Genomic DNA, 27,031 nt, shown 5'->3' on the forward strand with positions numbered 1-27,031 from the left:
TTTAGACATGAAGTCCTTGCCCACGCCTATGTCCTGAATGAGTGTCACTCTGTCACTCCAGTGCAGTGGCACGATCTCGGCTCATTGCAACCTCTGCCTCTTGGGTTCCAGCGATTCTCCTGCCTCAGCCTCCTGAATAGCTGGGATTATAGGCGCACACCACCACGCCTGGCTAATTTTTGTATTTTTAGTAGAGATGGGGTTTCATCATGTTGGTCAGGCTGGGCGGGAACTCCTGACCTCGTGATCTGCCCACCTCGCCCTCCCAAAGTGCTGGGACTGCAGGCATGAGTCACCACACCGGGCCAAATTATAGAAATTTTTTATATTAAAAGAAAAAGACAAGTACTTTAAACATATAACATGATCAGTTTTCTAAAACACAAAGCCTGTGTTAAATGCATACTTATTTATTAATCTTGGAGATTTTTCTTTCACCTGGCCAAGAAGGTCATTAAAAACTGAAGCATGTTTTTGGAGGGTTACTTACACTTCTCCACTTTTCTGTAAAAGAGCGAGCTTTTCGCTAATCTCATTTCATGCATCAAAATGTGTGGCCAAAAACTATTAATTGTGGTTCCATTTGGTCTGACAGGTTCCTTCTAAAGCAACAATTGAATGAATATTCAAGTTCTTTGTGACCTGTTCTCCCTGGCCTTCAGAGCTGCAAATAATCTGATCATTTTAAATCAGTTTATTAAACATTAGCTTGCTGATTTACTTTTAATCACATTCTGCATATTTCTAGACATTAATCTGATGTTTATTATGAAAATTGAGCATTTGTATTCTTGGGATTCTTTTTTAAATAAAAACAATGCTAGGAAATAAGGCAGATTTTATGTATTAGGAGTATGATAAAGTATGCAGGTGTGTGATAAACCATGAGCATGTGAATTCCCCTTAACTTTGTAAAATTGGATTTTGATGGTATTTCAACTGGAAGCACAGGAGGCCTTGTCCTCCTTTCGATGGCCATAAAGTAGTGTCCAATTGTGGATTAATTTCTCTCTTCCACCTGTTCTCACTAGGTTGCATCCTGCCATTTCTCAAGAGTAGAAGTTAATGGTAGTCACCCTAGGGATGTTATAAATCTCACTTTTAGACTAGTATTAGAGATACCACATGTGACCCTTTAAAAATGTTTCACGAAGAAAATCACAGGATATTTGTCAGTCACTGCTTTTCCTAAAACCGTTCTGTTCATAGGAAAGGCAGTATAATTGGGAAGTGAAGGAAATACTAAAAATACCCCATATTGAACATTTTTGAATTTGAACAGTTTGTAAGCCACTCTCTCTCTCAAATTTAGAACCAAGTCCAGAAATTTCAGAAAACATGACCCCAGCATCAATTACATATAACCTTTGGAAGCCCCCACCATCATAATAGTACCTTTAACAATGATGACTCTGGTCTCTTCTAACACCCCCATCTCACCCCGCACTCCATGAATCCAAGAAAGAGTGAGACACCTTTGTGCTTCCAGGAGTGACACTGATTCAGCAGTCTTCTTAGAACAGGCGCCTTCTCCTTCCTGCTCTTGCCTACTTACTGTTCTCTTTTCCGCAGGTGGAATATGTGATCAAGTGTGACATGTCAGCTCTGCAGAAGATTCTGTATCGCCATATGCAGGCTAAGGGGATCCTTCTCACAGATGGTTCTGAGAAAGATAAGAAGGTATGTTGCGGAAGATGATGCAACTCAAGGTGCTGTGATATGTCTTCTCATGGCTGTGACACTGAATATTCACAGGAAGCATCCCTGCTAATGCTGATTTGTTAAAGTAAATCACTGGACCTCCTTGGAGCTATTATAGCTGCCAAAGATAATCTCTTCACCTCTTAGCTGCATTGGGGCAGGAAGAAAGAAGGAATATGTTCACATTACCAAAATAGTTAGCTCTGCTTATGTCAATTTTGCAGCAAATATATTCTGCCTAAATGTGGGGTGGCATTTTAGAAGGTTTAAAAATCCAGTTTCCCTCCCTGGGCATCTGTTCTGTGCTTCTGTGTTCTGGAGTCCTACGGAATAGACAGTCATGTCACAAAGCCATTGACTACACATAATTCTTCAAGGTTCACTTTTTTGGTAGGATAAGTTAATCACAAGAAAGACATTATATCTAACTCAGGAACTGCTAATAATTAAAGAAGCTTTGAACCACAAGGTGTGTAGGTGACTGAGAAAACCTTTGGTCCTTTGTGTAAGAAGCCCTGTTTAAAAGATCTGAAATGTCTGACCAGTGAATAATTAGTTTTATTTTTCTCTTTCCACTGATTCTTAGGGGAAAGGAGGTGCTAAGACACTTATGAACACTATCATGCAGTTGAGAAAAATCTGCAACCACCCATATATGTTTCAGCACATTGAGGTAAGTCTATATTGTGTGTGTTCAGCCTGATTGTGCTAATATACTAATGCTAGTTAAAAAAAATGAACAAACAAAACAAAAACCAAAATAGGTTTAAAACATGTTGGTGGAAGTTGAGATGACATGATCTGATAGCTCGACAAGCGGAATTAACAAACAAGAGTATTCTGGTTATGGGTTCTCATTGGCACCAAGCATTTGAGCATCTGGAATTTTATAACCAAGAGTTTAAAGTGGAGAGAAAATGTTGTAAGCAGTGGCTCACTTGTGTGGGTTTGGGTAAGTACTGTGAATTACCTTGTTATAGTAGGAGCTCTGAAATTGAAGATAATGATAAATACATTCAGCTTCCTCGGAAGAATGCTGTGAAAAATATTAAAATAACATATTTATGACTGCTAAAGAGAAAGATTTTCTTTAAATATTTTCTTTGTAAAAGACACTGGCTTTAGTCTGTTACTTTGATTTACATTTTTCCTTTCTTGTTTCTGTCGTGATGATGTAAATCCGTGCTTTCATCCTGATGCTCAGGTCTCTAGAAAGCTATTTTGCAGGGAGAGGACATTTTCTGCCATGTTCACTCCATGTGAATAAGTTTCCTAAATTGACAGTGTTTCACCCCAGTCAGAGCAATTGGCTGGAGCAGGAATGAAAAGGAGCCACAATTGTATTCCCCATTTGTCATTGCTGCTGCTGAGGCAAATGGTCCTGGTGGCAATTATTTGCCAGGGTAGTGCCTACTTTCTACTGCAAAATGGGCAGGAGACATAGAGAACATCACTGCAGGGCTCCAGTGTCTGCATCAGTTTATTTAAAAAAATACATAGAAACTTCTGGAGAGTTAAAACTTAATCACGGTATAAAAATTGAGTTGGAGCACTCATCTTTTCGAATATTCTTTTTTCTCCCTTATTTTTGGCAGTTGTACCTGTCAGGTCAGAGTATTCATTGCACACCATATCCGCATGCCAGAATTTTTTTCTAGCTGTGCTGGATAATTGGAAAGATTTCTGACACTGCTATTGCCTTCACGTCCATAGGAGAAAGTATCCATAGATACTGGGGAGAGTACCCACAGCCATAGGAGAGAGTGTAGGGCCGTAGAGGAGAATATCCATAGGCATAGGGGAAAGTATCTACACATCGAAGTAAAACGACAACAACAACAACACTTAAAGAATCTCAGGGCTGGGTGCGGTGGCTCACTCCTGTAATCCCAGCACTTTGGTAGGCTGAGGCAGGCAGATCACCTGAGGTCAGGAGTTCGAGACCGGCCTGGCCAACATGGTAAAACCCTGTCTAAAACTACAAAATTACAAAACTACAGAATTGTAAAACTACAAAAATTAGCTGGGCGTCATGTCAGGTGCCTGTAATCCCAGCTACACAGGAGGCTGAGGAAACAGAATTGCTTGAACCTGGGAGGTGGAGGTTGCAGTGAGCCAAGATCATGCCATTGCACTCCAGCCTGAGTAACAAGAGCGAAAGTCGGTCTCAAAAAAAAGAAAAAAAAAAAAAAAGTCTCACTAGTAAGTCATAATTATTTACATGTATTATTGAAGGGGAATGCAATGGCCAATAATGAGTTCATATCCACCAGGTCACTTTGTGAACTGGGGTCACTCACTCAGATTCTCCATGCTATAATGTGTTTGATTTGTAAACAGGGGTAATAATAGATTATAGGACTGGCAGGAGGACCAGCTTTTAAACAATAACATGCGAAGCATCTTGTAAACTGATGTCGTGTTGTATCAGATGTAAGGTACCAATGAATTGGTAGTGGGTGTAGGTTGGGTTGAAAGGAGCTGGGAAAAAAAAAGTCTAATGATGAAACTGTCTGGGGTTTTGTTAGTCTAACCTGTTGCCCACTGTCCCATTTTTTTCTGAAAACAATTTTTTTTTTTTTTTTTGAGATGGAGTCTTGCTCTGTCGCCTGGGCTGGAGTGCAGTGGCCGGATCTCAGCTCACTGCAAGCTCCGCCTCCCGGGTTTACGCCATTCTCCTGCCTCAGCCTCCCGAGTAGCTGGGACTACAGGCGCCTGCCACCTCGCCCGGCTAGTTTTTTGTTTTTTTTTTAGTAGAGACGGGGTTTCACCGCGTTAGCCAGGATGGTCTCGATCTCCTGACCTCGTGATCCGCCCGTCTCGGCCTCCCAAAGTGCTGGGATTACAGGCTTGAGCCACCGCGCCCGGCCCTCTGAAAACAATTTTAAGACATGTATGGTAATCTGTGAGGGCCTTGGGGGACTTAGGAATTTTGAAGATTAAGCAGCAATCTTACTTCGTTTTGGTTATCATAAAAGAAATGATCCCTTCAGCCATGCTGGGCTAAGTAGGGAAGGAAGGGAGATGATGCCTTCTATCCTCCAGCTTCAGTCTGGAGGGTGGGAAAGGATAGAGGAGGAGTGGGATCATGAAGGAAGCGAAGTTTAAGGTGCATGCCCTTCGGTACCTACATATTGACATTTTAAGTAGCAGTTAGTAGAAAGGCAGACTTTGATTTGCAATTTTTTTTTAAACAGAAAAACTCTCAGGAGTCTATTCCTAGAAACGAGATCCACAGTTATGGCAAATCTAGTGACAACTATGGAACAGAGGTGGTGTGTGAATTTGCCTTTGTTGTATTTCGTTTGCCACACACCCTTTGTTCATACTAAATCCTGCCAGATGCTCAGCCTCAAAATGGGTCTCACTGCCTCCCTGGGGACCTTCAAACTCAAGAAATGAAAACAGTATTTTTAACACGATGCTGTTACCTAATCTCCAACAGCATCCATTGACACCCTCTCTTTGGTTTTCACAATCCTGCTTGGAGACAGGGACGGGGCCTAATTGAGACTATGGGCTTGGTTCTAGGGGATGGAGGTGAGGTATTGGCCACAGTCTATCATGTTAATTTTGCCACAGGACTGGAGCTTACCATAGATGATGAGCATATTTGAGAGTACTGTTGAGCCCAGAGGGAAAGATCTGGTGCCATTGGAGGAAACGCTGCAGGGATCCAGGGAGGAGGGAAGGCAGAAAAGGGAGACAGCCGGTGGCTGATGTGAAGGTGTAACCTGCTCTCCATTCCCACCAATGGTTGCCATTCCCATAAAGTCAGAATGGAAAAATGTATGGAGAACAGTCATGTATTTCTTCCTGTGAATCAGAAAGGAGGGAGTTAGAGTTATGTGATTACACTCTGTATTCTGAAAACAGAAGCCAGACACCTGAGGGATGCTGTACATCTAGGACCTTATTTGTAACAGAGGAAAGCACAGTATAGAAGAGATGTTAGGATTTCACCAAACTGACCAGGCATGGTGGCTCATGTCAGTAAGCCTAGCACTTTGGGAGGCCAAGGCGGTCAGGTCACTTGAGGTAAGGAGTTCAAGACCAGTGTGGCCAATGTGGTGAAACCCTGTCTGTACTAAAAATACAGAAAATTAGCCAGGTGTAGTGGCACATGCGGTAGTCCCAACTATTCAGGAGTCTGAGGCAGGAGAATTGCTTCAACCTGGGAGGCGGAGGTTTGCAATGAGCTAAGACCGCACCACTGCACTCCAGCCTGGGCAACAGAGTGAGACTCTGTCTCAAAAAAAAAAAAAAAGAAAAGATTTCACCAAACTAAGAATTAGAATATGTAATCACCATTATTTTTATTGCTAAATTTTTCCACAATGCATATTGTATTAGTCTGTTTTCATGCTGCTGATAAAGGCATACCTGAGACTGGGCAATTTGTAAAGAAAAAAGGTTTAATGAACTCACATATTTCACATGGTTGGGGAGGCCTCACAATCATGGCAGAAGGTGAAAGGAACATCTTACATGGTGGCAGGCAAGAGAGAGTGAGAGCCAAGTGAAAACGGAAACCCCTTATAAAGCCACCAGATCTCATGAGACTTACAACCACGAGAACGGCTTGGGGGAAGCCTTCCTGATGCTTCAATTGATTCCCCCAGGGTCCCTCCCGCAACACACGGTAATTATGGGAGCTACAATTCAAGATGAGATTTCAGTGGGGACACAGCCAAGCCCTATCACATGTATTTATATATACATATTAATTCTGATTTGCTTGTATTGTGCTCTTATAGTCTAGACTCTGAACTCTTGAGTTCAGATCCACCCTAGAGGGTGGATCTCCAAAAACAACTATTGGCTCAGCTATGGGCCAGTGGGTGCACAGTGACTGTGTGATGGGTAAACTAACTCTGTTATCTGAGAGTCTAGAGACTAGAAGAAACTCACAGGATACATTTCTGGTGGAACAAAAGTCTGCATGCAATATACTGAATTTCTCGTTCATTATATATGTAAGTTTTTTTGCTTATTCCTTAATTATTTTGTTTTAACTATAGAAATAGGTAGGATAACCTCACTAAAAGAGTAATCATTAAGTTAATAATTACATTTTTTAAATCGTTTTTTTTTCCTCTCTCTTTTAAAGGAATCCTTTGCTGAACACCTAGGCTATTCAAATGGGGTCATCAATGGGTAAATCTCAAATTTTTTTTTCTTTTAAAAAAAATGTTGTTGGCCTTACATAAACTCCTCCTCTCTACAGTGTTTCCTCTTGTGCAAATACATACTTCCAGCCCTCTAAGTGCTCTTCAGTGGAGAAGTTAACCAAAACGATATCAGCATTCTCTTTTACTTTACTAGCATAAATTATTACTTGCCTTAAGCAAGTGGCTATTCAAAGGACATAGATCTTATTTAATAGACTTAATAGTATCCTAGTGTTCAAAAAATGTTGTTGAAGTTTCAGAGGTTTGTTATTTATAGCCAAAAGTATAGCCTAGGCTTGAAGAGAATTTATCTTATTAAATTTCACATTGACATTTGATATTAATGTACATGAGAAGAAATTTCTCATCTGCTGTAAATGTTTACAGTTTTTTAGTCATTTGTTAGAGTATGGTCTGTGTAAGAAATGTTTTTCATTAGCAATGGATGTTAAAGAGAATCTTGACTTGCAACAACAAAAATGAACACTGCCTTAACAGAAAGTCTATGTGTGTGTGTGTGTGTGTGTGTGTGTGTGCGCGCGCGCATGTGTGTGTTGCAAATTTGAAAAATTTATTATTAGGATATAGTCATCATTCTTGGATCCCAAGGGCAGACAGTTTCACTGGGCTAAGAACCAGAAACTATAACCTATCCAGAAGCAGTGCTGCTAAGCTTTCCCTGCCTCTTCTTGCCTCTCTCTTCTCTGTGTTCTGTGGTTACTCCTGCTCCCATCAGCTTGGCCAGGGTTGCGTGGTGAAAACACGGCTATGGGGTATTTGGAGAACAGTTCTCAGAGTGGGGAATGGACATCAGGAAGACATACGTTTGAAAATGTGTCTGTTAGAAATAACATATCCTGTGTCATAAAATCAACTACCAGATGATACATTCCAGTACTATAGATTACATGTGCACTGGCAAGTTTTCTAAACAGTATCGCCTAGAATTCAGTTTTAATTGTATAACACAGCTCTGTTGATAAAAGAAAAATAAGGGTGAACTGTAGAGGGAAAAGGCCCTACTTTAGCCTTTCTTCATATCACGGCGTCTTCTCCATCTCATATTCCCATCGTGTTTTTGACTTGTACTTCTACAGTAATCCAAGACTTGTCCTCCCCCAGTCCATTCTTACATGATGTCCATAGTGATCTTATAAAAAGGTATGCCAGACCTCATCACTCCCCTGCTTAAAACCCATTGATGGCTTTTCATTGCACTGAAAATGAAAATGTTCAGTGTAGCTCATAGAGCCCTACAGAGTCTATTCCTAATCTCATCCTCCACCTGTCTGTCTTCATCTCCCAGTATTCTGTCCTCACTTCTGTTTAAGCCATGCTCACCGGTTTGTTTGTTTGTTTGTTTTTCAATTTCTCAAATCCTTCTGTCTCCTTTACCCCTCAGGACCTTTATGCATGCTCTTTCCTCGCCCTGGAATCTCCTCCTCTCCACCCCAGTGCCCCCGTTCTTCACCTGGATGCCTTTTTACTCATTATTTCAGGTTTTAGCTAAAATGTTATCTCTTCAGGGAGGTCACCTCCGACACTCTAAACCAGTGGTTGGCAAACTTTTTCTGTAAAGAGCCAGATTGTAAATATTTTCAGCTTTGTGGGCCATAAAGTGTCTGCCACACCTGCTCAGCACAGCCTCTGTAGCAAGAAAGCAGCCAGAAAACAGAGATGAGTGAGTGTGGCTGTGTCTGTTTTTATTTATAAAAACAGACAGCAGACTGGGGCCAAAGGTTGCCAAACTGCTCTGATCTAAAGAAGGCATCACATGTTGCTGTGGGTTTTCTCATTGGAATTTGTTATTTTTATAGTATTTATTATAACTTGTAATTATCCATTTAGTAAAATGAGACTCTGTTTTGCTTATTATTATATACATGGCTAGCACTGTGCTTGGTACATAGTAGGTGATCAATAAGTATTTAGATGAATCTTAAGTGCCCTGAATTAAAATTTAAAAATATATATAATTAATAAGGAGGGATTTACAGAAACATGGCATATATGCACGCACACGCGCGTGTGTGTGAGAGAGAGAGAGAAAAAGAGAGGGCAACGAGAAAGAATAAGTTGAGAGAGAGACTGTGAAAGTATTAAGAACATGAAAGTGGTTCCTTTTCTTTCTAGAACCTGTAATCATACCTGGTATATGCAATGTACTTTTCATGGGTTTTATAGGAATATATTTTCTTTTTCTGCTAAATATTCTCATTGCTTTGGAGTTCATATTCATTCATTCATTCATTCATTTCACAGTCACTTATTGAATGTTTACTGTGTGCAAAGGATTATATGAAAAACAAAGCAATGCTGGATTTTTCAAGAAGACAGAAGTAATACTGTCTTCTTGTTTTGCATTTTTTGGGTTCAGGGCTGAACTGTATCGGGCCTCAGGAAAGTTTGAGCTACTTGATCGTATTCTGCCAAAATTGAGAGCGACTAATCACCGAGTGCTGCTTTTCTGCCAGATGACATCTCTCATGACCATCATGGAGGATTATTTTGCTTTTCGGAACTTCCTTTACCTACGCCTTGATGGTAAGTGCATAAGGCATTAGGCTCAGAAGCCATACTACTGAAAATGAAGGGATAATGGGCACTTAGATCCATTCTCAGCCAAAAAGAAGGGGTAAAATTGAAGAATTGACTAGCAGCATCGGGTGCAGATTTTCTAGATAGCAATTTTTTGCATCCTTAAGCTTTAAATAAGCTGACCTCATTTGTGCAGCTGCATAGCCCACATATAAACCAACACAAATGAGTTTAGAGTCACTTATGAGTATCTAAATAAAATTAAACTAAACTAAAATTTTGAAATCTTCCTTGCTCTTAAAATTGATTGTTACCTATGTGCCAAACATATAGAATACGTTGACACACCTTTAACTTTTTCAGTTAAAGGCATATTTTAAGGGGATAAAGGCTATGTCACTTTTCTTTGTAACAGTACAATCATTCAGTTAAGATTATGTTTACCATTAAAGCGCCTCTCTTTCTAAATAAGACATATCCACATATTATATTGTTAAGAGACGTGACTTCATTGTTTCCTGGATTTTGCAAGCTATGTAAAATACTTGCCTGGTTTTAAGAGTGAAATTTAAATACCATGTCCTAAAAATTAGTAAGAAAAAATATTAGTGGAAGAAAATATGATTTTAGGGATAATCCCTAAATTATTTTACGATTTGGATATCAGCCATAATATATTAGAGGTTGAAAGTATCAGCATTTATACACAATGGCAGGGCATAAATATGGCATTCAAAGAGTGGTAAGTAAGAATAGAAGTTAATTTACAGTCAGGATGCTATTTAATCCCTGAGTAGAAAAGAGGATACTACTAATACCGGTATTTATCTAATGCAGTATTACTGTTGTTAAATGGGAAATTTAAAGTTTATGTTTCATTAAAAGACTTTATTTTCAATCCAACATTTTGTTTCCCTTTTGCCCTTAATTGAATGTAATTGGTTATAAACCAAACTCAGACTTGCCGTATGTTCTCTGACTTAAGGTTTTAGGTGAATTCTCTTTATGGTCTTCCTCTTAGGGTATTATTAATTAATTTTCAAATTAATTATACCATTTGACAAACTTGATTATTTATTTTATTTTATTTTATTTTATTTTATTTTATTTTATTTTATTTTATTGTTTTTATTGAGACAGAGTCTCACTCTATCACCCAGGCTGGAATCCAGTAGCATGATCTCAGCTTACTGCAACCTCCGCCACCCGGGTTCAGGTGATTCACCTGCCTCAGCCTCCTGAGTAGCTGGGATTACAGGCATGTGCCACCATGCCTGGCTAATTTTTTTGTGTGTATTGTTAGTAGAGATGGGGTTTCACCATGTTGCCCAGGCTGGTCTCGAACTCCTGACCTCAAGTGATCCACCTGCCTTGGCCCCCCAAAGTGCTGGGATTACAGGCGTGAAAATTGATTATTTAAACCCCTTTACCTCTCCCCTCCAAATTACTTAACCAATGAATGGTTAAGTAAATGTGAATTCTGAGTTCACAAATACAGTCCTATTAGGCACAGTGTTTCTCTGTTGGCAAATTTCCTTTATTGTCTCTTCTTCTTTGACTGGATCCCTGCCTCTGGAAAGAGGGGAAAATTCAGCACTCTTCCTTCAAAAGATAAACTGTCCTTTACCTACTGCTCAAGTGAGGGGCTGTGGGGCTCTATTTTCCCCTGAACTGACAGCCCCACACAGGTGTCCTGCGTAACTATCACTTGCTACTTTGTGGCATTTCATTTCCAATCTCAGGTCTCTGAGGACTGCTCCTTTGGAATATTTGCATCTATCAGACTGGTAAGAGTGACTTCCTGGAAACAAATTGCTTTCATGTTTTCTTGTCAGCCCGAGAGGTTCTCTTTAATCATTTGTTGGCTGCTGTCCTTTTGTTATTAATAATAATAGTCACAACAGTTAACATGTATGGAACACCTACTCTGTGTGGGACTCTGGGCCAAGCATTTCATGTGCATTATTAATTTGATTTTCTCAATAAATAAGCTACTGTTACCCTGTCAACCAGTGTGCCATTATGATGCCCATTTAATAGATGAGAAAACAAGGTATATGGTGAAACCAGGTTCTAACTTGGATCTCTTTGATTCCAGATTAGCTCAGTTTTAGCAGATCCAGAGAGGTGTACCCCATCTCTGAAAATACAGGCTGCTTCTCTAGCTACAACATTTTAAGAATGATTTTGAACTTATTTAAAATTTTCAGTTGAGTAATTGCAAACCACCATGCACTAGAGATACAGGATGGATGAACTATTCACTGTTTCTGCTCTCAGAGTCCTTAGCATTAGGTGGAAGGAGACAGACAAGCAAATTGCCTAACATATTACAGATGGAATTGAAAAGGCATATTTCCGTAAGAAAGAGCAGCCATTCCTTTTAAGGGTGGACAGAACTAATGGACAAACAATCAGTATACACACAGATAAGTTAGTACACACACTTCCAGCTGAACCCCCTTCTGTCCTCCATCCCACCACCCAATTATTAAAATGACTTCAGATTTTCACTGCTGAATTTGATGTCTCAAATTTTGACTTTAGGGGACAAAAATCACTTGACAAGAGCTAAGTAGAAATTTTCTGCAAAGATTATGGTTGCATGAATAGATTTAGCTAATACTCCATTATAGTTTTTATTTTTACTGGAAATGATTTTTGAGTGAGAGCAAGTGGTGCTCTCACTTGTTTTATCCCAGAAGACAATACTTTCTAAAAGTCACTGAAACTAAGTTAAAATTAGTCATCATGAAAGTCTGACAGTGTGTTCCTTCTGGTAAATTCTGTAATTTTCAACACACTTGCCCTATTAATTGTGTTCTTATAATTGGTTATGTATCAAAGTCTGAAAGACCATGAAACTGATGTTAGTATTGAGCATGTTAAATCTTGTGCCACTTGCAAAGAGTGTCTGCCTTTAGATAGATTCTTACATGGTAGTTTGAATCTCCCTGGACAATATTAAAAAGATTGCTGATGATCAGCAAAGATCTTGACTTGGAAATCTTTGACGGAAGTGGTTTTCTAGCAAATTCCAAACCTTGTGATGAGAAATGCCATTGTTTTGTATGAAAAATGACTTAATCTTTTTTATTGTTTTTTGTAATTTGTCAAGTTCCCAGCTATTTATATAGTTTATTTTATTTTATTTTTTATTTTATATTTTATTTTATTTTATTTTATTTTATTTTATTTATTTTATTTTATTCGAGACGAAGCCTCACTCTGTCGCCCAGGCTGGAGTGCATCTCAGCTCACTGCAACCTCCACTTCCTGGGTTCAAGCGATTCTTGTGCCCCACCCTCTCGAGTAGCTGGGATTACAGATGTGTGCCACCATGCCCAGCTAATTTTTGTATTTTTAGTAGGGATGGGGTTTTATCATGTTGGCCAGGCTAGTCTTGAACTCCTGACCTCAGGTAGTCCACCCACCTTGGCTTCCCAAAGTGCTGGGATTACAGGCGTGAGCCACCGTGCCTGGCCTATACAGTTTAAATACATACCAGATATATGGTTGGCCTATTGGCTTGAGGTATCTGGTATAGGGTCTGAAAACTCCTTTGACCAAATAATTTTATTTGGATATTCCTTTTGTTTTTCAGTGCTTTATTTTGCATATAAGGTTATTTCATCCCAGTAGGCATTGGTTGTATTTATATCTTATGTTACTGGTGAGATCCACGTCTGTTCTGCCCACGTGCAGTAAATCAATCACTGTGACACAGGTTTTGCAAAGGAGAAAAGATTTATTCACAAGGGAACCAAGCAAAAAGATAGAAGAACAGCCCTCAACTCTACCTCCCTGAAGATAAGGCTTAGGGATATTTATGGGGTAAGGAAGTGGGGTGGTGTAAGGCACAGGGAAAGGTGATTGGCAGTGGGGAAAAATGAAGTCACAGGTTCATTCTACACAAGCATAGCCGGGGTTCATGGCATTTCCGAGGACATACATGCAGAAAATGGCAGTGTTAGCGTGATCTGATGGTGGAGTTCTTGGCTCTCCGACATCAAACGGCCATCTCTTGGGCACTTGCGCTCAGGCCTAGTTTAAGGGTCAGTGGTGTCAACCAGTTTGAAGTGGACAGAGCTGGCCAAAGCTCCTGAAAAACAACTGAAGTAACCATTGCCATGGTGACATATGCATGTTATCTGTAAAGTAGCCAGTGAAGGTCAAGTTTGAGCATTTAGCAGCAAGACCTTCAGCTACCGCAGCCTTCAGCTTCACGGAAAAAGAGAAAACAAAAATAACCAAAAGCAAGAAACCAAAAGCATGCAGGGCAGGCAGACCTGATGAGATTAACACTTTGGTTTCATTAATCCATGTGATTATCAGCTGGTTCATTTTCAGTTAATCAGAAACGGTTGAACTTCTATCCTGAGAGTATAGATGTATAGTTTTGTACCCAGTTGTCAGAAACACAGATGCCATGATCTCTTCTTTCCCCATTTTAGAAGGAATTTTTGGTTTCTGTGGCTTTTCATTCAGTTTAAGGCAGAGGAGAAATATGTGAACCATTAATCCATGTGAGTAATTTTTAAAAAAGTTCTTGCAGCTGGAAAGATGATAGAGGTTTCACAGCAGAACAGAACACATCTTCCTTTAGCATCGTGAACAGATAGTTCACCATGATCTCAGAAAGCCAATTCTGAAAATAAAAGAAAAAAGAGCCTCACACTTGAAAGCTCACTCATCAAAGCATGTTTAGTGCTCCTCCTCCAAAATCGAAACTCAGACAACTGATTGTGTCGGACCCCACCAGTTCACTAAACTCGAAACCTAACGTAGAAAGTAAATTGGGTCTAAAGAATGTGACTCCATTAAATGAGGAGAGCCCCCAAACCCCTCATTCCTAATCCTTGTTTGCTGTATGCAGGGAAGTGATTTGTCTTCTCCCTCCTCAAATAACAAATGTCCAGGAGGACATTTGTTATTTTTATTAAATGTGAAAAACAGATTGTCCCCAATTTTGAGAACTTGGCCCTCATAGTAACTTGATTCATTAGCTGTAGTCACTTAAATGTTTTAATCCTCTGAAATAAATTGCTGGTATGTTTTCATCCTTAAAAAAAGAACAGCATGTAAGAATAAAATTTGAATAGCAGCCGGTCAGGGACTATCATGTAACATGCATACATATTTCCCAACAACCTAAAGCCTTTTTTCAAAATTCAGCGTCTAAGTGTTTCTGGTGAAGTATGTTCAGATGAAATACTGGTGTTTTTTTTTTTTTCTCCCCTTCCACAATGCACTTCATGAAATGGCTGGGTAAATACATTACACATACATAATATGTGATTGAGTGGCTCATCCGAAATGCAAGAATGCCCCAAAAGTGAGCACCAGACTCTAAGGTTTGGTCCTCTCTGCTTATTCACTCTTTTGGAGCCTTCTCAGACCCCATGGGGCAAACCACACCCAGGTGTTTAACATGCTGCTCTGTTTAGTTGGTTTTGATTTAGCATGCTTTGAACTCAACAGAGCGGGATGTTAACGTGAGAAACAGACTAAGAGATTTCTTGTTTTTTGTTGGGGGGGGGGATTATTGTGGCTTTAAGTCTTGCTAAAAAGGATAAAATTATTCCATTTGCAAAAAAAAAAAATTTCATTCATAATTTGTGTTTTTACCAAATGGACCATACTTCAATCGAAATGATAAAGCAGTAGAAAAGAACTTTCCTTTTTTTTTCTATTTTCTTGGCATAAAAAAGTCCTTGCTTTAATGCCTATTGGCAAAGTTTCTTTAAGCCATTATTACAGTTTTAAGTGCACGTGTGTGTGAGAGAGAGTGAGAGGGAGAGAGAGGAAGTGTGTGTGTTCTTAAAATTATTTGTTGTTATAAATCACAGAAATAAATCCAAAAAATGTTTTCATTGTTTTAGGTGAAAGTAAGGATTTTGTAAAATGTGTAAAGTTACAAAGATGCCTCGTCAGAAATGTGTAAGCTCTATCTTTTTTTGTAATTGCAAAATGTTCGAAGTTTTTTCCCAGAAGTACAAAGCCCTGGAAATTACCTCATCAGTGTTAGGAGGAGTCTGGGTATATTTCTCGAAGGAAGCAAGCTTTTTTGTCTCGTTCTGTGCCATTTTCAGACAAGAGTTAATTGGCAAATTAATTTTTCTGATCCCCTTAGGCACCACCAAGTCTGAAGATCGTGCTGCTTTGCTGAAGAAATTCAATGAACCTGGATCGCAGTATTTCATTTTCTTGCTGAGCACCAGAGCTGGTGGCCTGGGCTTAAATCTTCAGGCAGCTGATACAGTGGTCATCTTTGACAGCGACTGGAATCCTCATCAGGTCTGTATGTCCCACTCAGGTATCCAGGCCTCCCTCTGGAGAGCAGCTAAAAGATGATCAGTTTCATTATTCACATTTACAGGACAGAGCAAATATCTAGACGAGTGGGCCGCTGCTTTCTTGGAGCCAATTCTGGCTGTTTTCTCATCTCCCTTAGAGCATAGATACGAGGTCCCACATATGCCTTTGAAGAGCTGAAGTTTGAGGTAGAAAAACTTAGTTTCTGCTTAGTTTTAATCCCATCTCTTGGGATTGCCATTGAACAAAGTATATTTAATGAAGGATAAATCAAAAATGTTGTAAAATCATAGCAATAAGAACAATAGCAACCATCATTTATGAGCCCCTTAATCTGTGTCAGCCTCTTGGGCATTTTTCATTCAGTTTCACAACAACCCTGTCAGACAGTTAATATGATTTGAATCTTTGCAGTCAAGGAAACTGAATCCTAGGCAGGGTGGGGGTAACTTCCCCAAGGCCAGTTAGTACTATGGTAGTTAACCTTTTATTTTGTGTTTTGTTTAAAGTCATCATCAAAACATATTCTAATGAGCATTTATTGTTGTAAAGCTCTTTTAGCCAGGTAAGTTCAGGGCTATCCTATTAAAGCAGTACTTTGATTTTTTTTTTTTCTTCAATTGAGTGGGTCTCTTATGGCACTGGTTTTCTAAATTACTCTGGGAGGTGAGGCATCTGCCTGTAGGATATTGGGTAGGATGATATTGGTCAAGTTTTGATTCATACTGGAGCAAATGTTGAATTCAAAACAGTAAAAATGAAGACCAGGTGTGGTGGCTCACGCCTGTAATCCCAGGACTTTGGGAGGTCGAGGCAGGAGGATTGCTTGAGTCCAGGAATTTGAGACCAGCCTGGGCAACATGGTGAAACCCTGTCTCTACAAAAAAATATAAAAATTAGCTGGGCGCAGTGGCACTTATACCTGTAGTCCCAAGTTCCTCAGGAGGCTGAGGTGGGAGGATTGCTTGAACCTGGGAGGCAGAGGCTGTAGTGAGCTGTGATCGTACCACTGCCCTCCAGCCTGGGCGACAAAGCAAGACCGTGTCTCAAAAAAAAGCAAAAAGAAAATGGCAACTCTCACATAGGAGTATGAATTCTACATCAGCTTTTCCTAGGCTCCTCACTGAGCCCTGGTTTTCTCAACAGTAACACTATCTCACTGGGTTGCGAAGACTGAGTGGCAATGCCATATAGCGTCACTTTTGGCAGGAAACAGAGTTCAGGGGTACATTAGGATTCTAAGGGAGCTTTTAAAAAACATACATGCCTGCTTTCTGTTCCCTCCCACCCCACCCTAGTTTTCTTATTCAGTGGAGCTAGCTGCTTCCTTTGAGCGCTCCCAGGAGATTCTGAAATAGATTCTCATACAGATGAGGACCACTGATTTAAAGACTCAACTGTGGGTCCAAACCACCAACACTGGGCCACTGCGTGTACTTACCTTTCTCTGTAGGTGAATAAATTAAGGCGACTGTTAAAATTTTCTTATCTTGAAAAGGATTGGGAACCACCAGCACAGAATATATTAGTTCTAAGTCTTCAGGAAATATGGTTACATATTTTTATCAATATATAAAAGTGTTCCATTCCAAGGCTCAGGTAGAATTTATATTGATGTGAGAGATCTGCAGTATTTCTTCCGTAAACATTTATTGAGTGTCTGTTATGCAGCAGGCACTGAGCTAGGCTGGGTATCTAAGGGGGAGGAAGGAAGATGTGATGTGACTCTTTGACTCCTCTCCTCCTGGTGTGCTCAATGTGATTGGATGTTTAGATTATCCTTCTTGCTGGTACCTAAGTATTGAGGACCATCTATAGGTGAGTGGAGAGTTTGCTTGTATTCTGTCTTCGGAGGTAAGCATTTCCACTGACTCTTAGATGTTTACCTTCACTGGCACAGTATAAATTCTAAAAGCCACTGTTCCAGGAAATGCTAATTTAACCTGGAAAATAACTCTGGAACATCTTTATGATGTTCTACCCCACCCCACCTCTCATTTTTTTTTTTTCTTTCTTTCTCTCTAGCTCTGTTAAAAACTTTGAGTTCTAGAATCAAAGTAAATTACAGTAACACGAAATAGTTCCCTCTTAACTACACGTGAACTAAAGCTTCGGCAGCAAAACACAGGATCCCAGATTTTCTCTGGTTGAATTTACCACAGGTCCCTCACGCTGGGCCTCTGCAAGTATTTCTAGCTGCCACAGGTAGATTTGCTTCCACCTGATTGAATAAACAGAGCTGACCAGATTTTTCATCTGTCGCTGAACATGACCATTAGTTTGGTCCAATTTTTCTTTTTCAGGAATCAGTGATTTTAGAGTGATAAAGATCCATCTGAGTTTTCATTTAAAAGGTACAGAACTCTGCTAAATATTGTTAGGCACTTTGCATACCTCACCTCAAGTAATCCTCAGAATATCTTATACATAAGGAAACCAGTCAATGTTAGCTTGCTCATGAGCGCCCCATCAGGATCATTCACACCCACGTCTGTTTAGGTTTCAGTTTGAATCCTGGGTTTGAGCTCTTTCTGCCTTGCACCCTAGCGTATAGATTGCATAGCCCCCAAAATGAAAACTGTGGAGGTGTTTTTATCAGGTTAATTTCGGCATGCATTGAAGAGAAATTTCTGTAAGTATACATTATCATATTGAATCAAAATTAAGACACATTGGTGAAAACAGGGGATTAATTTGACATAGGTTGACAGATAGAGGCCTTAATGTTGCTAATTGAGGACCCTACCTAGAAGCAAAAATAGAACTCAGGATTGTGGAATTAACAAAAAAATCACTACAGGTTGCCAAGACTCTCATTTCCAAACTGTTGATTAGAAACATGGGTAGGTGCTTGTGTTTTTTACCCGTGGAGCTGCAACTCTGTTGCTATTACGGAATGGTCAACCACATTTAGCTTGCAGACCCTCTTCTCAGATCAGGCTCTTGGCTTCTAGTATTATCAGACCTAAGTCAGTGTGATGAAGTTTCAGACCACCTAATTGAGATTTCAGAAATATTGAGTAATCCATCCAATAATTACAGCGCTTCTTTGTCACAATATTTCCCCCCACACGTCAGCTTAGAGACTCACAAGTTCACATTGCATTACACTTCTCCACCTAGAAATATTAGCTTGTGTGACCTTCCAATTAGATGGGTGATCTGAAACACACAAACACACATCACTGCCACCACCACCAAACAAAACTAATTGCAGCAAATTCTCAAGGATTCTGTAATGTCTTACCTTGTTCGTATGTTGTCTGTGTGCTCTGCTTCCTCACCTACTCTATTCATATTCTGCTGCCCCCTGCAATTAGTATTTTTGTGGTTTTGTCAGCATCTTCTTGGACAAGGGTCAGCAATCTACTCACGGGCTCAGTCTGACCTGCCACTTGTTTTTGCACCCCTGCAGGTGAAGAAGGGTCTTCACTTTTTAAAGTATAAATTAGAAAATGGTGGGAAAAAAGAATATCAGCCTTCTGGTGAGAACAGTTGTTCAATTTTTGCTTCGGGGCCAGACAGCCTAGAATGTTTACTAGTGCGCCCGTTTTAGAGACTGTTTGTTGGCCTCTGTTCCAGGAGATAGTGAAAAGCCTGATGACCCAGAGCTTGTCATCTTGACTGCTGTTAGCAGTTCTGGTGAAGATATGTTGAGAGGGACGGTTGAACTAAAAGCTTAAAAAGGAACTTTAGGGTGTTTTAGAGTTTTTTGTCCCCTTTGGATTTGAATGATCCACCTCACATTCTCCTCTTTAGAAAATAATCTAATGTAGATGGGTCCCAGCTGTTTTCATGGCTTAGCACTATGATATTGATATTAACTTATTCAGATATCTGCCGAGGAAAAGCTTTTGCCTAATTGGCTACTTAATTTTAAAGGTTCCTGCAGCAAAAACAAATCTCCAGGGCAACATTTTGCCTGCTGCCTTCTTGTGCTACAACAGGTGACCAGGAGACTTGTCTGGTCAAGAAGATGGGTTTACAGCTGTTGAGCATCAGCTCTGTACAAACTATGGTGCCAGGGCTGTGGGATACAGAAAACAGACCTTTGCCCTAAAAATCTATACAGCCTAGTGGGAGACATGTGTAAACAACTAATTAGCATCAACCCAGATAACATCACCTGGACTACAATGAATAAAAGCCATATGCCAAGAAGTTTTTATTATGTAGCTGTAAAATTAGGTAACTCTGCTTCATGGGCTCATGAAGGTTTTTATTTAAAGATTTCATGAAAGCTTTTTTCTTATTATTAATATATGAGTAACATTTAAAGCAGAAAAAAACAAAACGTAAGCAAAGTGAAGAAAATGAAATAACACCTATAATCTTATCACCTGGAGATTTATGTTGTTGGCATGTTGGTGTTTGTCCTCCTACCTTTTTCTTGATATAGATAAATTTGCACATGTAAGATCAGAATGCACACGGTTCTTTTTAACTTGTTTTCACTTATTATAGCTTTGTGTCATTAAATCTCCTACAATATAATTTTTATGATACTTTGTTGATACGTACATATAGTAGGATACTATAATTTATTTAACCAATTCATTATTGTTGAATGTTTAATTCTTTAAAAAAAATTAGAGATAACAAATTATTCTGAGAGGGTACATCCTTATTTCTAAATCTTTGTGCATAGCTATGATTATTAGGATACATTTCCAGAAGTGATATTTCTGAGTCAGAGACGTAGACAGTTTTAACACTTCTAAGAGGTGGTGACAAATTTCTGTCCCCAAAAGTTCACAAGTTGACTACCCAACTAGCAATCCTTTTCATTTCCCAAATTGAAGAGTGAGTCTTTGATAAGGTTAGGTTCTAGGAAATTGACTACCTGAGCAATCACTGTGTGTGTGTGTGTGTGTGTGTATAGTAAGATATATATATGTATAATACCTGAATGTACAACAACTCAGTGATATTTTTAAAATAATCGTCAACACATCACACCAAAGAAAAGGCGTTTCTTGCAACTTAAGGTTAGTTGTAGGTGATATGTAAGTCATAATTCTGACATTGGACATTGGTGTCTTGTTTTATGTTTTAGATAGGGACTAAATCTGATGGGGAACCTAGAGACAGATAAAAACAATATGATAACCTGGATTTCAAAACCCGAGATTTATTTCAGTTGGCTTGGTTAATTTAAACTCAGGTTTCTTCAACTAGGAATGACATTGAATTTTTCCAAACGTAGCTTGTGTATTTTTAAAATGTGAGCAAAATCTTGCTTTAGTGAAGGTGAAATACATAACCCTTCCATATTTCCCCCTGGGATGGGGTCTGGTTTGGGATTCCTATGCCAGGCACCTCAGTCCTCATAGCATATTGTTCCCCCCAAACAGGATCTGCAGGCCCAAGACCGAGCTCACCGCATCGGGCAGCAGAATGAGGTCCGGGTGCTGAGGCTCTGTACGGTGAACAGCGTGGAGGAAAAGATCCTCGCGGCTGCAAAATACAAGCTGAACGTGGATCAGAAAGTGATCCAGGCAGGCATGTTTGACCAAAAGTCTTCAAGCCATGAGCGGAGGGCATTCTTGCAGGCCATCTTGGAGCATGAAGAGGAAAATGAGGTATTACAGAAAGCCCCAAGTTTATGAAATCAAACAGTGGCCCTTTGTCTCTGAAGGACTAAGAATAATCCCTTTGTTTAAAGAACTTCCTGGGCTGGTGTTAATGAAAATGAATAAATAAACTGCTGTTTTAGATCCCAACCACAGAAAGCCTCTGAAAGTTATCCAAAATGAGTGTCTTAAGAGCTATTGCTGGAGGAACCTCAAGGCTTGGCCTGTGGGTGCTCCCTCCTTTTTTCCAGGGTGGGAAACCCGCTGCTTTATTGTACCATCAGTGCTGCCTTCTGTAGGGCAGATGCAGAACTGCAGAGAGGATACTTTAGGGACAGAATCAGCTGGACGAGACGAGACGAGATATTTGTATGGAAGGGGGCCTCTTTCTCCCATCCTCCAGAGCCCTCTGTCTCTTTCGTCTTTTGATCAGGGATTGCAGAGCTTCAACGTGTTTGTAGGACAAACCTTCATAGCCATCTTCTGCCCATTTAGCTATACTTGCCCTTAGAAAGCATGACCTTAACCTGTACTTCAAATTTTTCTTTAAGAGCTGTCTGAAGGTTGGGAACAATACTGGTTAAACAGTCTTTATTTGTCAGGGTTGTATGAAGAATGCATTGATTAGGTTTTTATTAGGGGAATGTTGGGTTGTCATTTGTATTATTTTTAGATTGCCAGTGTTAGTAATTTTATAATATTCATTCCAAAATAGATTTGAAATAGATTTTTAAACATATGTGTATAGTGTAGCAAACTACAGAATATCAGCAGCAGTCCTTATCATAAAACTGACTGGGGATGAACATATTTTTTGTGTGTGCCCATTCTTATAAATTGAAGAGGAAGTTTACCTTACATATTCATGTGGAATACTGTTTTCATTGCATATATTAGATATAATTTGATTTTTGCCTTAAATAGGATACGTGTTTTTTCAGTCTTCTGTAAATTATGAACCTGAGTCTTTTAAGTCTTATACACAAATACTCCTCAACTTACAATAGTGTTATATCCCGACAAACCCATCATAATTTGAAAATATCAGGACTTGGCCCCATCTTAAGTCTAGTGGAGTACTGAATGTGCATCCCTTCTGCACCATCATAAAGTTGAAAAATCCTAAGTTCAACCATTGTTAAGCCAGAGACTGACTGTATATATATATATATATATATGTTTTGAAATGAATCTAAATGTGAAGTAGAGCTTGATATTTAAAGGAATCCTGAGATGAACCCATTTGCAAATTGAAGAGCACTTTTGTATTATGCCTCCTAATTTGTCGGTCTTATATTTTTGATTAGCTATCCACTGAGTTTCATGAAAATGATGAAAAATACATATGCACATGCACTCACGATCCACACACATTTGAAAAATTTTTATCTCAATTTATAATTTCTGATTCTAGAAATTGAATATTTGATACAGATATGGAGTCAGATTGTCAGGTGATTTTTTGTTGTTGTTGTTTATACACTTGGACATTTCCAAAAGAACAATATGGCGAATGATCTATACTGTGACCAAGCAGATGTGAGCAGAGCTGACACTCAGCCCGTCGTCTCCTCTACATTTTTGCTTATTTGTTTTGTGTAGGCCTTGTGAAAATAGTACCTGATCTGGTTGAGAATCAAGGAAGCCTGGAGTTTTCCAGCCTTCCTAAGTTGCAGAGAGATGCTGATCTCTCCTGAGCCCGAGGGCTGCCAGGTGGGGCCTGAAGTGCACTCCCCTCCCAGTTGTCCTGCCAGCAAGGCTAGCTGTGAGCAGCCTTGCTGAGGCTCCATGTCCCTTCTTGGCTACCAGTGTGTCAGACAAATGTTACCATTTTCAGGGGGGCCCGTGTCCTGATGTAAAGATGTTTGAAAACACTGAGAGACTGCCGTCAAAGGCTCTGGTCCTGAAAGATCAGGACAACGTAGGCTGGCATCACTGTGGTTGACGTGACCATGAAGTGCTGGGGCACAAAGAACCCAGGAAGATGCATTGTGCACTTCCAGCCATTTGGTTTTCCATGAAGGTCATAAACGGGCAGGCTTCTTGCCACTTTACAAGAGAATCTTTTCACCTTGGGCATGTGGTCGTCTAAGCCCCTCATTGTACAGGTGATGAGAGGGTAACGTGTGGTTCTAGGAAGAAAGTAGGCAAAGCGGGACATCTGTTCACCAGAAAAGACATTACCAGATATGTTGTACTGTGAAATCTGAACCCACTCCCAGCTAGTCTGTGTCCTTGTCAGATGAAATGTAATATTTAGACAAATTGACTGTAATCAATCTGGAGGTGAACTAGAATAGGTTTTTCAGAAATAATGATTATCTTGAATTGTAGATTTTTTACTTTATTGGATTGCATTCATTTCTAACACTTATTAAGTTCCTGCAGTGCGGAAGGCATTATCTTGGGAGCCGACATAGTCATCTCATTTGAGCTGCTAGTACACTCATACTCTTTCTCTAAAACAAGTTGCTTCTTTTTGAACATACAGTTTGTGAAATTGGATGTTCGAAGTTCTGTGTTTTCCCCTTTCTTCCCTCAGCTGATACACTGAAATTCCCTGTTTGATTTTTAACAAGCCCACTCAGCATATTATAAAAATAATTTAGGAAGATAAGTCCTGTAGCATATGCCCAACTTTTAGAATCATTTTTTGAAAGTGTGGAAGTCATCCCATAACATTGCTGAAAATCCTGAGAACTGTTGGTTTTTGGGGAATTAGCAGAGAGATAATATACCTTTGTTTGACATAATATAAAATGAAAATTTTAGCCCATATGTAATTGCTTTCTCTGCTTCATTTAAATTATTTTAATTAAGTATAATTTTGAAGGTTTTTTTTTTGCTATTGATACCTTTTTAGTTATCCCATCCATAGCTCCAATCATCAACAATAATAATGCCCAAAGAAATATATTAAACACACTTCAAAGGCTATGTATTTGGCACATATATGTGGTTTTTATCATCTTAGTGCCTAGTAACAAGGTTTCCCATACTTATATTTTTTGTAAGGATTTGAAAATAAGCATTTATATTTGGCATAAGGTAAATGGAGTTAAAAGAATTAATGTCAGGTACTTTTTCATATGGATTTCCTTATTAAAATCTTAATCCCCCTGTGAAGTAGATGTCATACCTATATGACCAATGAGGTCACTGAAGCGGGGAGACATGAAGTAACTTGTTTTAAAAGTAACAGAATCAAGATACACACCCAGGAGAACTCATATTTCTTATAGTGCACCACATTTCCAGCCTGAACAGATTTTGCTCTGGGAAGATGGTTTTAATAGCTCGTAAAATAATAATGGCAAGTACTAAATCCAGCAACCCCTTCCCTTTTCTTTCTGGCTTGAGAAATGGGACCCCTCTGGTCTGGAGGACAGATCACTTACTTGTTTGTACCTTGCCCCAGCTGTCCAGGCTCTCTCCTAGAACCTGTTAAATCACTCTGTTTTTAACCCCAGGAAGAAGATGAAGTACCGGACGATGAGACTCTGAACCAAATGATTGCTCGACGAGAAGAAGAATTTGACCTTTTTATGGTAATGTTACAGAAACTCATGAAAACAAATGCTTTATTCCTCTGCCCTTTTTTTCTGTTAAGTAGAATGTCTGGAGCCTGCGTGCCTGGCAGAACTTCATTCGTAAAGCCTATGCCTTTCCTTCAGTTCAGAGGCTGCAAACTGGCTGGAGTTAGCCCGCAGACATATTTTGTTTGGCCCATGCAGCATTTTTAAAAATTTCCCATTCATTGCCAACATAAAAAAGAATCCTGATTTCTGGCTTCTCTTGAAAAATGAGATCGGGCAGTACCAGGCCCACATCTTTGTGTGGAAACAGTTGGCCAGGGCTGAGTAGCAGCTGCACTCTCTGGACAGGCCTTGTGGTCTACAGCTTACCACAAACCCCCTCCTGCTCCCAGTTCGTTTCTAATCCCAGGCCAATGTCATTCAGGAAGCCTACCTGGCTCCTATAGGCATTGGAACTTACCATGTCCTTATAGGATCAAAGCAAACATGCTCCTTAGGGAGATAGGTGGACAACAACAGCTAAAACAGCACAGGTGTGCCTCTTCAAATTGTTGACGAGAGCCTGCTTCAATGAATGGGAACCTTCAAGGTGTGCATAAAGGTGTAGCTTTCATTTAAGGATCACAACCAGTTGGATTTCCCTCCAGTATCTTCAATCATTTTTATCTTCATCAAAGACTGATTACAGAGGGAGTAAATAGAAACCATAACTTTGGTGGATGAATGCTGCAGAACCCTAAAGTTAGAGGCCCCAAATTTGAGTGCCATCAGATCTTACATGAGTGATTTGCATGTGTGAAGCAAGTGGGCAGAGGTAGGTGTACTGGAGATGCTTTGTCTATGGGAGCACAGAGCTGCAAGGTAGAAATGTGAGACCTGTGTCGCCAGAAATGACAAATTTTCAAGGGGAGCTGGAAGTATAGTCTTTTATATGTGATCTCTAGATTTTAAAACATTGCAACGAAATTCAACTTTTTAAGTCATTATATAACACTGCATGCCAAACAAAACACAACTGTGGGCCAAATATGATCCACAGGGTTTGCAATCTCCACCTTTTTAGCTGAGACAGAATGGAACTCTAGCTGTTTGGAGAGGCTTACGTTATTTTGGGGTTTTGTGTGTGTGGCTTTTTTTCTGGGAACATTGATTGTAGGTAATGATCCACAATAAAAAAAAGTACGTAATTCTTTCTCAGAAAAAGGCAGGTAGCTGTGGGAATAACTCCTAAACTGGAATATGCACTTCCCTTTCTCCCTCCATCCCCAAAATGAACCACCCTTCCCAAGTAAAGCTATTTCAGAGAGGAATGGCGGTAAGAAAGACTTAACAGCATGGTCAATGTAGGGCATTCATAAAATCTAAATTTCTTAACTCACACTGGTCCCATAATCAAAGATGACAATATTCTCTATTTAGGGAGGTTAAGGATATACATCCGAAATAGACATCCTCTCTCTCCTTGAAGAACTAATTAAAAGGCAGGTTACTGGGGAACACCCAAGCAAGAGGCCCTCAGGTGATCACTCTTAGGCAATAATTCAGCACTGCTAAAGCCTCAGATACTCTCAAGACACTGGAGGGGACAAGCTGCTTGCCATTACACAAATTAGATTAGGCCCAGAAATGGAGAATTCCATCAGCACCCCTGAAGTAAGGGGGTAAGTGTACTTTTCTGCCTTACTTTGGGCTATTTGTAGAAATTGAAAACCTCAGAAACAATCTGAATGTCTCGAAAGGCACAGCCTTCTTTTAACTTGGGACTGTTTTACCACTCAAAGAACAGGCTTGTAACACAGGTGAGGCTGGCTAGGGAACACTTTTTGTAGGCACTTTGATTTTGTGAATTTTCTGCTTGTTTCTTAAAGGCTGGCTTCTATTTTGAGGATTAGATAGATTTTAGGTTTGGTTTAGTTTCTTCTAATCCACTGGCCGCCTTTGGCCAATTCACTATTCCTTAGCATGTCTACCTGGGGCCAGGAAATAAAATTTGAATCTATATCAGCTACAGATTAAAAAGTTTGGTGAGAAACAAGAATGGAATGTGAGCTAGGATAAATCTATGGATTTTAAATATTTAAACTCTTTATCCTTTATTAGAAAAGAATGAGTTCTCTGTAAAATTAATGCAAACTTATTTGATTTTATATCATAGATGCTGTGGTTTACGCTTGATAAGCAGTTTCTTTAAAATAAA

At 39.6% G+C, this 27,031-nt stretch overlaps 1 protein-coding gene across 11 annotated transcripts in view; it reads left to right on the forward strand.

Annotated features, from left to right (window-relative positions):
* Positions 1 to 27,031, forward strand: part of SMARCA2 (SWI/SNF related BAF chromatin remodeling complex subunit ATPase 2) — a 182,050-nt gene that overhangs the window by 82,250 nt on the left and 72,769 nt on the right. For all 11 annotated transcript variants that reach the window (XM_037998454.2, XM_007969380.3, XM_037998457.2 and 8 more), the window contains exons 20-26: positions 1,573 to 1,680; positions 2,288 to 2,374; positions 6,812 to 6,858; positions 9,250 to 9,416; positions 15,544 to 15,707; positions 21,080 to 21,307; positions 24,769 to 24,846. In XM_037998454.2, the coding sequence (XP_037854382.1) occupies positions 1,573 to 1,680; positions 2,288 to 2,374; positions 6,812 to 6,858; positions 9,250 to 9,416; positions 15,544 to 15,707; positions 21,080 to 21,307; positions 24,769 to 24,846 (879 nt within the window). The remainder of the gene's footprint in view (positions 1 to 1,572; positions 1,681 to 2,287; positions 2,375 to 6,811; positions 6,859 to 9,249; positions 9,417 to 15,543; positions 15,708 to 21,079; positions 21,308 to 24,768; positions 24,847 to 27,031) is intronic.

The sequence above is a fragment of the Chlorocebus sabaeus genome, chromosome 12 (assembly GCF_047675955.1).
Source record: "Chlorocebus sabaeus isolate Y175 chromosome 12, mChlSab1.0.hap1, whole genome shotgun sequence".
Taxonomy (NCBI): domain Eukaryota; kingdom Metazoa; phylum Chordata; class Mammalia; order Primates; family Cercopithecidae; genus Chlorocebus; species Chlorocebus sabaeus.